Source organism: Ipomoea nil, unplaced genomic scaffold (assembly GCF_001879475.1).
Source record: "Ipomoea nil cultivar Tokyo-kokei standard unplaced genomic scaffold, Asagao_1.1 scaffold0211, whole genome shotgun sequence".
Lineage (NCBI taxonomy): Eukaryota > Viridiplantae > Streptophyta > Magnoliopsida > Solanales > Convolvulaceae > Ipomoea > Ipomoea nil.
This window is the reverse complement of record NW_017616639.1, coordinates 505,988-517,256: the sequence shown is the minus strand read 5'-3', so window position 1 is coordinate 517,256 and position 11,269 is coordinate 505,988. Positions and strand designations below refer to the sequence as shown.

The following is an 11,269-nucleotide window of genomic DNA, read 5'->3' as shown; positions in this document are numbered from 1 at the left end:
TGCATCGGTATGGTGCATACCGATGCACACGACGTCGTTTTAGAGTAAGGACGCGGTATTTTATTTTTAAAAAATCCGTTAACGGCGTTTGTTTCCTTTTGGTTTCGTTTCCAAGTTTCCAATTCGATCGTTGGCAGTTATTCACTGTGGAATTGGCATTCGATATCGCCGCAATCGCAATCGCAATCGCAATCGGTATCGGAATACATATTGATTGTTAGATGGAGGATGGAACAGAGCAGACAAATTCTGCAGTTGGTGCTAGGCATTCGATTCAAGGTGTTTTGCATCTTGCTATTGTTTTTGCATTTGTTCCTTTTGCTTTTTTGTATGATTTAGTGATTCATTGTGATACAATTGTTTTTAGCAGTGATGTTTGTGTTTAGAATCTGCCATTTAGTTTTGTAAATATTTATACAAAATCACATAAGTATATATCCATAATTGTATAACAACAATTACAGAATTTCAAAACAATAATTCCATAATTTCATAACTATATTTCCAGAATTGCATATCTATATATTCAGAATTCGCGGGTACTCTGTTTTGGCAGTTTGTTGCGTCTGTGTATCCAGAATAGTATAACTATATTTCCATAATAACATACCTATATATCCAGAATTTGTGGGTACTCTGTTTTTGCTGTTTGATGAACTATTTGAAATAATGTTCACCACGTCTATATAATGTAGTTAGTGAAGGCATTGTGGATGGTTCAGTGAGTTCAGATCAAGCAGATGTAGACATTGATGGATCTTCATCAATTCTAGGTTTATTCATAGTGGTTTACCTTTTAATTAACAAATTCTGCTTAGGAATTATATTTTAATGGAAATGGTTATTATTGTGTTATATTTGCAGTTGATCAATATTTGGTTGGTTTGGTAGTAAGTAATGTTGATGAGCCTTTTGAGTTGTATAACAATTATGCATATAGACTTGGTTTTAGTGTGAGGAAGGGTCATCAACGCTACAAGGTATCTACTAACACAATTCAAATGAAGAACTTTTGTTGTTCTAAGACTGGTTATAAGGCAAACAGTGGGGTTAAGGCTTATTCCAAAATTGACACAAGGACAGGGTGTGAAGCATTTGTTCAGTTTGACGTGGGTGATGATGGGTTGTGGATAGTTACAAAACACGAGAAAGTGCACAATCACGAGTTATGTGTGTTCAACAAGAGTCATCTACTTCGTTCACATAGGAGTGTCGGAGATAATCAGCTCTTATATTTACAAGGTTTGAAGGACAGTGGAGTTGCACTGGCGGATGGTATTAGGTTCCTAAAACACCAATCAGGGGGGTCCCCATTAGTTGGTTTCACCAATAGAGATGCTTATAATTCAATGGCTGCTGATACAGTCAAGCGATTGGATGGAACATATTTTAACTCTTTAATTGAAATTTTTTGGAGGAGGCAGTCTACCGAGTTTGATTTTTTCTTTGATTTTGAACTTGATTTGGATGCAAGATTGTGCAGTTTTTTTTTTAGGGATGGTCAAATGAGACGAGATTATGAGGTGTTGGAGATTTGTTAGTGCATGATACGACATATCGCACAAACAAATATGATATGATTTGTGGCCCTTTCGTAGGGATGAATCATCATTGCATGAACGTAATGTTTGGATGCAGGTTTTTGATGAACGAGAGGACAGAATCGTTTGTGTGGTTGTTTAAAGCGTTTTTAAGATCTATGGGTGGCAAGAGTCCACAGTCTATTATGACTAATCAATGTGCAGCTATGGCTGCTACTATATCTAAAGTGTTTCCAACATCACGTCACCGTCTTTGCATATGGCATATTGGTGAGAATTCAAAGAAGCATATCAAGACGTTAAGGAATAATAAGGATTTCTTGGATATGTTTAACTACGTGTTGAAATACACAGAGACCGAAGCTGAATTTCAATTTTATTGGACAAGGTATGTTAGTAATTAATCGTTTTTATTGAATTATAGTGCATATGTATAGTATTATTGGATTATATTTCATATGTATATAGTATTAGGCTTTCTGATCATTTAGTATATTTATTACAGATGTATATGAATTATGGATGTATAGTTTAACAATTATGGATGTATAGTATAGTAATTATGGTCCTGTGTGTGTACGGTACCCTCGTGTACTATGAAATTGGTGGTCTTGTTGGTGGTTTGTTGGTGGGGGACGACGGTCCCAGGAGGGAAAAGGTTGGACTAAGAAGTACAGGGGTCCTGGAGGTAATGGTTGGAAAGAAGATACAAGGTTGGGGGTAGCCATAAGGTTGAAACCGGACATAAGGAAGGCATATCAACTCGTGATGGGTGATGTCACGAGGGCTTGTGTAGCCGTGGTTATGAGTTCTCTTTCTTGTGACGTGTGTAGTCACAAGGGCACGTGTTGCCATCGGTCTTGTCTTATCTTTTGCGTTGTGGGTATCCTTTGTGGTTTTGGGATGTGTTCCCGTATTCTTGGTTGAGAGTGTTGAGTCTTGTGTTGACTATTGATCTTGGTTTTGACTTATATACTTATGTATTCCGTTTCGAAAATGGCTTTACAACTTATATCTTACTTATGTATGTTATTCCACATGTATTGGTGGGTTACCAGCATTATTCGCTGACCGGGCGTCGTCCCATGTTTTATTGTGTTCTTTCAGGTGATGTCTAGGCGAGTGCGCAGTCTAGTGCCTGTTAGCATAGCTCTCCCGTTGGGTTATGGTCTGTGTGCCTACCTAGTTGTAGACTGTTGAGATCTTTTGGATAGTTGTAAACAATGCAGATTCTGCCGTAGCGTTCATCTCTGTTGGTAAACGTGGCATAACACCCCATGACTTGGATTTTTATTTATCCAGTTATCCTTTAGTCTTCCGCTGTGCTTGCTGTTTAGTTGTGTTATCTGCATGTTTTAAGGTTTTTAACTAGCCTGTTTTAGGGGGTGTTACAATAACATTTATGTGATGCATATACTAAAAATTTAAAATATTAAATTATACAATGTTATACAAACTATTAATATTATTAAATTATATATATATATATATATATATATATATATATATATATATATATATATATATATATATATATAAAATGTTATATAGGCTTTATTCATTCATATATATGATTTTGTAATTTAATAATTATTATGTTGATTTGATAAGAATAATTACTAAAATAAATATTAAATGTATGTTATTCGTAAATACTTGAGTGTGTGTATATATATTTAAAATAATACCTATAATAGTAAATTAAATTAAAATAATATATGTAATAATATAAATTTATAAGAATATATACAAAAACAACACCATAACAACATTAAAAATATAAAATCACAAATTATAAAGTCAAAACATCTATATACATTTAATTATATATATAATTGTTAATCCAAAATTTAAAAATCATTTAAACAAATCGAATCAAAATTTTTCATTTAAAGAATAGTTAATCAAATTCATTGATTTAATCAATTAATCAAACTTTAACCAAAATCTGTGCGTCCCTATGAACAATGAATAATAATAAATTAAAATAAAATCAAACTATTCTAACATAATACAAATAATTAAATTCTATCTTATATTTATATAAATTTACACTTTTAAAAATCATTCAAAAAATAATTTAAACACATTATTATTATAATATTATTACTTAACAATACTTAATCTAAAGTAAATGTATGATAACAATATTTATCCTATTTTTTTCTAAAAACAAATTAAAATACACGGCCAGACACAACCTAAGCCTACCCATCTTCTCCGCCGCCTCACCCGTCGCACAGTCTCAGCTTCTCACTTCTCTCATCGCCTCTGTCTTGCAAGTCGCAGCCTCGGCGCTCTCAACGTCTCTTTGCCCTCAGTGCTTTCGAGTTCGAATCCCCTCTCTCAGCATACCTGCTAGGCAAACCATCGAACAGGTGGTGTGTTTGAACAGCTTTATTGTAAAGTACGTGCTTTTACTCCAAAATGCTTGTAGACTTAGAATTAGGGTTAGGGTTTCACCTTTCAATTTCTCTCTTTTCTCCCTTCATCTATCAATTCTTCTTCCTGTTTAGCAAATTACTTTTCCAATATTGTAAATTCTAGTGTTTCAAATGCAATATCTTATAGTTGAATGATCTATGTGCATTCATTTATACTTAACAGTAAATCATGTTTCCAAATTTTCTTTTTTTTTAAAAATCATTACAGATGATGAACAGCAGATTTTGATGGGTTGAAAATTTGCTTGTATCTGTTTCAGCCTGTAAAATGTTTAATTTGAAAAACAATTTGGTCCGGAAAAAATTAGGGTGTGTTTGGTTCGCACATAGGAATTGGAATCGGAATGGGTATCAAATAGTTGGTAATGGTAATGAGTTTTGGTGAAAGTATTTAACATGTTTGGTAGTAGGGTGGAATGGGAATGGTTACTAATAGTAGTGATTAAGAATGAATAAGGGAATGAAACCCTTATTGTATTTGGGTATGGGTTTTTCAATTGATGGGGTATTCGAAACCCATAGTAGTGTTCTAAAAACCTATTAACCAAACAACAACAATCACTTTCATACCCATTCCTATGGGCAAAACCCACCAACCAAACACACCCTTAGTAGTTTTTTTTTTTCTCAGGACAATAGACTGGTTTTTTTCCAACAACATAGTATAAAACAAAGGAAAGTTGATTTCTTTACACAACTATTACTATCTTATGTATACATTTTTTTACTACAATTACAGTACTTAGGTAGTGTAAATAAATACCTATTACTACAATTGAAGCAGTCAAACTGTACTATTTTGATAGAATAGCTAAGTTTTATTATCTTACTTTATATAGGATTACAAATTCATTAGAAATACCTGGTAAAAATGTACATGTATTCATTTGTTTGTTATAAGTACAGCTAAATAAACCATCCATGCTGCATCTGTTTACTTGATTTCCTGCTTTGCATTCCTTGCCACTTGTGAATATCCAGATTGCAATGTCTTGCTATAATTACCTGCAACTTTGTGTAGGAAAATAGAAATCGGGAATACATATATAAAAAAATAAACAGATGATATTTCAGATGCATTCCTTGCTTTTGCTGTATGTATGTACCCTATACAATAGCAAAACAGATTGATTTGTTTAAAATTTAATGATGAAAACAATGTTACTCTTAATAAGCATTTTTATATTAGATTAGATTAGATTAGGTATATTTTTAATTTTTTTTTTTTAAAATTACGTATCCATTAAAAGGCTATAACAAGTAGGCCTCTTGCAGCAACCAATGGGGAAAAGAGCCAAGAGTTCCAGAAAGGGAAAGAAGGCTTGGAGAGCCAACATAAGCACCGAAGATATTGAAGACTTCTTCGACAATTCCATAAAAGATGCTCTTTCTGGCGGCTCTCTGGCTGATGTTCCTAGTGAATCCCTCTTTTATGTTGACAAGTCCAGAGGTATTTTTATTTCTTTTATTTTCAGATTTCCGGAAAGCTTTCAATCTATATGTTGACATATGTCCGCAAGAATTTGTATTACAAAACTGATTGATTATGTTTGAAATTTGGTATTTTTTCTTTAAACTATGTTAATGACTGAATAAATTACAACCTACAATTTTTATGTGGGAGGGAGTAAAATGGCTGACTTTGAGGTTCTTTAATTCTGTAAAGCTATGATTTTTCTAGAATTACTAGATTTTTGAGCTCAACTAGATGGGTGGTTTTTAAATTGAAAGATATGATGCTAAGTAATCCTTGATTTTCAGTCTTGGTCCTTAAAGTACTACTTGAAGTTTGGCTCTTAACTGAAGTATGGCACTGCTAAAGAGTGAACTTTTTGCCTTAACATTCTCCCTCTCTTTGGTGGTGGTGAATTGAATATGTCTATGTTTACACTTCAGATCTTTCAGCCAAGCGCAAAATTGAAAAAAAGAGGGACAAAGTACTTCATTTTGAGAGTTTGCTGCAGAAAAATGCTTTTGTTCAACCAGTACCATCTTCAACTACAAAGAAGTCAAAGAAGAAAAGTAAAGATGCTAGAAAGGCCAAAGATGCTGCTGAAGAGTGTCAAAAGGTAGGAACTTCAAGAACTGATTTTGCTGGATTTATAGACCTCAATCCCATCAGATGCTGTACCTCTATGATCTTTATTGACCTGCTTTTTTATGTGATTTAGGATGCTGCTGCCACAGGTTCTGGCCTTGTTGACATATGGAATGAAACAGGTATCCATCTTTAACTAGAAATCCCATGTATGATTTGTTATTTTCATCCTAATATGTCTTTCGAGACTGAGACTTGCATTGTATTGTTGTAGGTGAAAAGACTGTTAAAACAAAAAGGGTAAATAATGATTTCATTTTTACATTACTTTTAGAGAAATACTTTTGATTTTGAAGATTGATGTTCATTCCGAAAATTATTTTCCTCTTTTTTTTTTTTTTTTTTTTTTTTGTTCTTTTCTTATTGCAGAAATCAGTGACTTCTATTATACCTGCTGTGGAAGTTGATCCACCAGGATGCTCATTCAATCCTCCCTCTGAAAGCCACCAGGTTACTTTTGATATCTGATAATCACATTTTTCTCTGACAATGGTTTTATTTATGGTACATTATTACATTATGAATTCATCTCTTTGTGTTCCCAGGATGCATTAGCCTCTGCCGTTGCAGATGAAATGCAGAAAGTTTATCGGGATGAGTTGGGGCCCGAGCCTATTCCTCTAACTGTTCCTGGAGAAGTAGTTGATGAAGAAAATGTTAGTGCATTTATTGTATTTCCTGTTTATTGGAATTTAGCATCTGCAATTTGCAATTGCTCACTTCCCTCGGTATCCTTTACAAAACTGTCTAACAAGCCATTATTTCAGATTTACTTCCTTGATGCGGATGACGGGAGTGATGATGACGATGAAAATCTGATTGAAGATGGAAACCTGGATGTGGAGAAGAGGTTTGCTTCATTCGATTGCTTACACATGTCTACTATACGATTGTTAATGAAATGTTATACTGTTATTTTCTCGTAACATAACATGATCTATAAAGAATTTATTCACATGCTACAAAGATGAAATTCAATTTTTGATCACAATTCTGAAGGCTGCAAAAGACCAAAGTGGTGACCAAAGTTGAGAAGAACAGGAGGGCTAGACGCAAAGAACAGTTAAAAACTGAAGCCGAAGCCAAAAAAGTGGAAAACCTTTCAAAAGAAATTGACAGGTATATTTCAGCTGGTTCCTGCAAATCTCTCTTAGTGATTGATTTCTTGTACACATGATCTTATTGTCTCTAAGAAGATTTTCTTGTGCAGCTTGTCAGATATCATTCAAGAAATAGCAAAAGAGGATGAAGAGAAACAGAAAAGACATCTCCGCCGTGTTGTTGCTAAACAAGAAAGACTAAAATCTTGTCCACCACGTCTAGGGAAGCGCAAGTATGGTGTTTTTATGTTCATGACACATTTAATTGTGTTGGGAGTTCTGTGTCTTAGCTTAGGCATTCAAAAATGATAATCAAACCATACATTTCTCTTCTTTTCACTTTCTACCTTCTTTCATTCTTTCCACAGTATATATATAATCTAATTGCTACGTCTCAATCTCAGATTTCAACCTGCTCCTGTTCAAGTATTATTATCAGAAGAGATTACCGGTTCCCTTCGTCAACTAAAGGTGCTTTTGATTCCCATTTAGTACTGTCAAAGCGGGCCGCCCCGCCCCACTGCGGGCCTAATTTCTGGAGGGCTTTTGCGGGCCTATTTTTCCATGACCCTAACCTGCCCCACGGGTTTCGGCCCACTTTGACAGTACTATTCACATTATACTTCACAAGTTGTCAGATATTTGATTTATTTGAAATTTATTGAAACTTCGTCATTTAGTTTAGACTGAAGGCAACAAATTTCAACACTTGCTTTTTGTTTTATTCTGTTGCAAACAGGGATGTAGCACCCTTGCAAGGGATCGATTCAAGAGCCTGGAGAAAAGAGGACTGGTTGTCCCATCAAAGAAGACCTCCAGGTGAATTGACTTTGTTGATTAGTCATATTTGTGTCTATCCATCATTTTCTTCTTCTCTCAAAAGGTTGAATCCCCAATCCCAAAGGCCCCCACGCTCCCGCCCGACAGACCATGTAAATTACAGTAACTCAATGGCTTAGTAGATAGAGCCAAACGCCTGTGCACACTAGGGATCTGCCCACTATATTGCCATAAACACTATATTGCCGCGGTTGAGTTTCGAACCTTGGTCTCTCTTCCCAAATACTGCTTACTAAACCAGCCTGTGCCGGCCTATCATCATTTTCTTGTCATGAGTTTTGCATTTTTTCTACTGAACCAGTTAGCTAAGCCCGTGCAGGCCTATCCATCATTTTCTTGGCATGAGTTCTAGCATTTTTATCGAGTTTAACAGATTTGACCATCCTTCCCACCAATTGTCTTTGAACATTCCTCCACATCCATTGTACTTTACATATTACTACAATTAGAGGCCTCCATTTACCACGATTACTGCCATGAATCCTATTCACTAGTCTACTTGTGAGCCTAGGATGTGTGTATGTTCTTTGTTTTTTGATGTATGTATGGTAAATAGGCATGCAGCTTGCTAACTTTTTGGAATTCAAATTAAATGTTCAGGAAGTGATTGGGAAGTCATGGACTACATTGGTAGGTTGTTTGAAGTCCTCAGCAGTGAGCTTCCCATGTATTTGAAGGAGATTTTATGAAGCTGAAAATTTTGACAATATTTACTTAAAAGTTTATGTGGTATTGCTTAAAAGTATACTAACTGGAACTCAAACCTGGGTTCTAGTTATTTTTGTTTGTCAAATTTCTTAATTCCATAATACAATGTTTAGTTGAAATATAATAGAAATGTCTAGGCTACTAGTTAGTTCATCAAATTGGATAAAATTCAATATATTTATTTGGTGGTCTTATCACTCTATCTATTCTACATTTTTGTTTTTATTTATCATAAAATGGAGTTATCTTATACGGAATAACATTTTGAAATGTGTAGGCTACTAATTCAAAATGGTGCTTCGAAATTCTTAGTATTCAAAATGGTGCTTCGAAATTCTTAGTAGTAAAATATGATACTCCGTAATTTTTAGTCTTTGATATCAAAATATGGTAATTTTATGTCCTTATCAAATCAAATATCTAAGTCGTCATTGCAGATGTGCATACAAGTTTTATTAAAGAAAAACATTAATATATTAATGATTGCTATATTAGTTTATTACTTAGAGCATCTACATTAGTTTAATTACGGTGCGATTTTTGTAAGTGTTATTAGGAAAGAGAAAAAATGTAGGTAAAAAAAGAAAAAGTAAAAATTAAAAAAAAAAATTGACATTTGAAAAAAAAAAAGAGAGTAAAAAATTAAAAAAAGTGAGTGGCTGCCAGGCCACTAGCCGGTGGCCACTCTGACTTGCCCAGCGGGCGCGAGGTGCATGAGATGAGATAAATCAATTTTCATTCAACAGTGACAACGATAAAGATTACAACTCAAATACTGTAACAACTCTAAGTAACTCCTAACAACTAGGAAGACTAAGCCTATTACAAGACTAGTCAACATAAGAATAATAATAACAAACTAATAATAGAAACAATAATAATATTGCTAACACACCCCCTCAAGCACAAGGGTGGCATGCCACAACATTGAGCTTGCTACGTAGAATCGCGAAGCGGAGCCCCGGTAGCGGCTTTGTGAAGATATCCGCTAACTGATCCCTCGTCGAAACATAGCTGACCTTTAGATCACCGGCTGTGACCTTGTTGCGGACAAAATGAAAGTCGATTTCCACGTGCTTCGTCCTGGCGTGGAAGACTGGATTTGCACACATGTAAGTGGCCCCTAGGTTGTTACACCATAACGTCGGTGGGGTACCAGTGTGAAGCCCTAGTTCCCGTAATAACGACACAACCCAGGTAACCTCAGCTGCAACATCAGCAAGGGCTTTATACTCAGCTTCAGTCGACGAGCGTGCTACTGTGCGCTGCTTTCTAGAAAGCCATGAGATGAGATTGTCCCCAAGAAACACCGCGTACCCGCCGGTGCTCTTCCTGTCTAGCGGACACCCCGCCTAATCTGAGTCAGAGTATGCATGAATGGCAGATGACTCAGACACCGTGAGCTGCAATCCATAGTCTAGGGTACCCTTAATGTAGCGTAGTACCCTCTTTGCCAGAATCCAGTGTTCAGCTGTTGGCGAGTGCATAAACTGGCACAGCCGATTCACAGCGTAAGACAGGTCGGGGCGAGTGATGGTCAAGTACTGAAGTGCTCCAACTACACGCCGGTACTGAGTCAGGTTGTCATGTGCGGCAGTAGTCGATGAGATAGAATGAGAAACCGCAGCCGGGGTAGCTAGCGGTTTGCAGTCAGTCATGCCTGCTCGGGCCAAAATATCTTTCATATACCTGCGTTGGGACAACATGAGCCCCGTGTCAGTTTTTATTGTTTCAATGCCGAGGAAGAACCCAGCTGTTCCAAGATCTCGGATTTTAAAAACCAACGAAAGCCGATGCAGAAGAGATTGAATAAGTGACGAGTCATTCCCCATCATAATAATGTCGTCAACGTACACCAGCAAATATACGCGGGAGTCAGCAGAAGCGTAATGGAATAGGGATACATCTGTCTTCGATGATGAAAACCCTGCAGAGGTTAGATAGTCATGCAGTCTCTTGAACCAGGCTCGGGGAGCTTGCTTGAGCCCATATAGAGACCGCTGTAAGTGACACACGTGATCTGGGTGTGTCGGGTCTTCATAACCCGGGGGTTGCTTCATGTAGACGGTTTCAGCCAAGTGCCCATTTAGAAAGGCATTATGGACATCAAGCTGTCTCAGTGTCCAATTCCGGGATACAGCTAGTGAAAACAGGAGTCGGACTGTAGTGAAAAATTAATTCCCTGGTCTAACTGATACCAGATGAGATAAATCAGTTTTCATTCAACAGTGACAACGATAAAGATTACAACTCAAATACTGTAACAACTCTAAGTAACTCCTAACAACTAGGAAGACTAAGCCTATTACAAGACTAGTCAACATAAGAATAATAATAACAAACTAATAATAGAAACAATAATAATATTGCTAACACATGAAACTAGGGTGTGTCAATTCTTTTTCAATTAGGGTGTGTTTGGAAACCCGGAAAATGATTTCTGGAAATCATTTTCCTGGTTTTCCGTGTCTGGAAAGAAGGAAAATTTGAAGTCAACTGAAAATGAGGTATTGGTCAATGAAAAATGAGCATATTTTT

The 11,269-nt window shown here is 35.9% G+C and overlaps 2 protein-coding genes across 3 annotated transcripts; both read left to right on the top strand.

The window, feature by feature from the left end:
* The first annotated feature begins 221 nt into the window (after positions 1 to 221).
* LOC109192521 (protein FAR1-RELATED SEQUENCE 12-like) lies at positions 222 to 1,541 on the top strand. Its single transcript, XM_019343204.1, has 3 exons — positions 222 to 279; positions 696 to 773; positions 865 to 1,541. The coding sequence occupies exons 1-3, from the start codon at positions 222 to 224 to the stop codon at positions 1,539 to 1,541; spliced, it is 813 nt and encodes a 270-aa protein (XP_019198749.1).
* Positions 1,542 to 3,731: 2,190 nt separating this feature from the next.
* LOC109192427 (uncharacterized protein At2g40430-like) lies at positions 3,732 to 8,884 on the top strand. Of its 2 annotated transcripts, none has more exons than XM_019343077.1 (13): positions 3,732 to 3,919; positions 5,261 to 5,435; positions 5,882 to 6,054; positions 6,157 to 6,205; positions 6,298 to 6,323; positions 6,453 to 6,533; positions 6,629 to 6,739; positions 6,851 to 6,933; positions 7,083 to 7,202; positions 7,294 to 7,416; positions 7,588 to 7,654; positions 7,923 to 8,002; positions 8,624 to 8,884. In XM_019343077.1, the coding sequence occupies exons 2-13, from the start codon at positions 5,267 to 5,269 to the stop codon at positions 8,628 to 8,630; spliced, it is 1,089 nt and encodes a 362-aa protein (XP_019198622.1). In that variant the 5' UTR covers positions 3,732 to 3,919; positions 5,261 to 5,266; the 3' UTR covers positions 8,631 to 8,884. The 2 variants fall into 2 exon arrangements, with proteins under 2 accessions (XP_019198622.1, XP_019198613.1); XM_019343068.1 differs by having other exon boundaries at positions 3,732 to 3,948.
* The last annotated feature ends 2,385 nt before the right edge of the window (positions 8,885 to 11,269 follow it).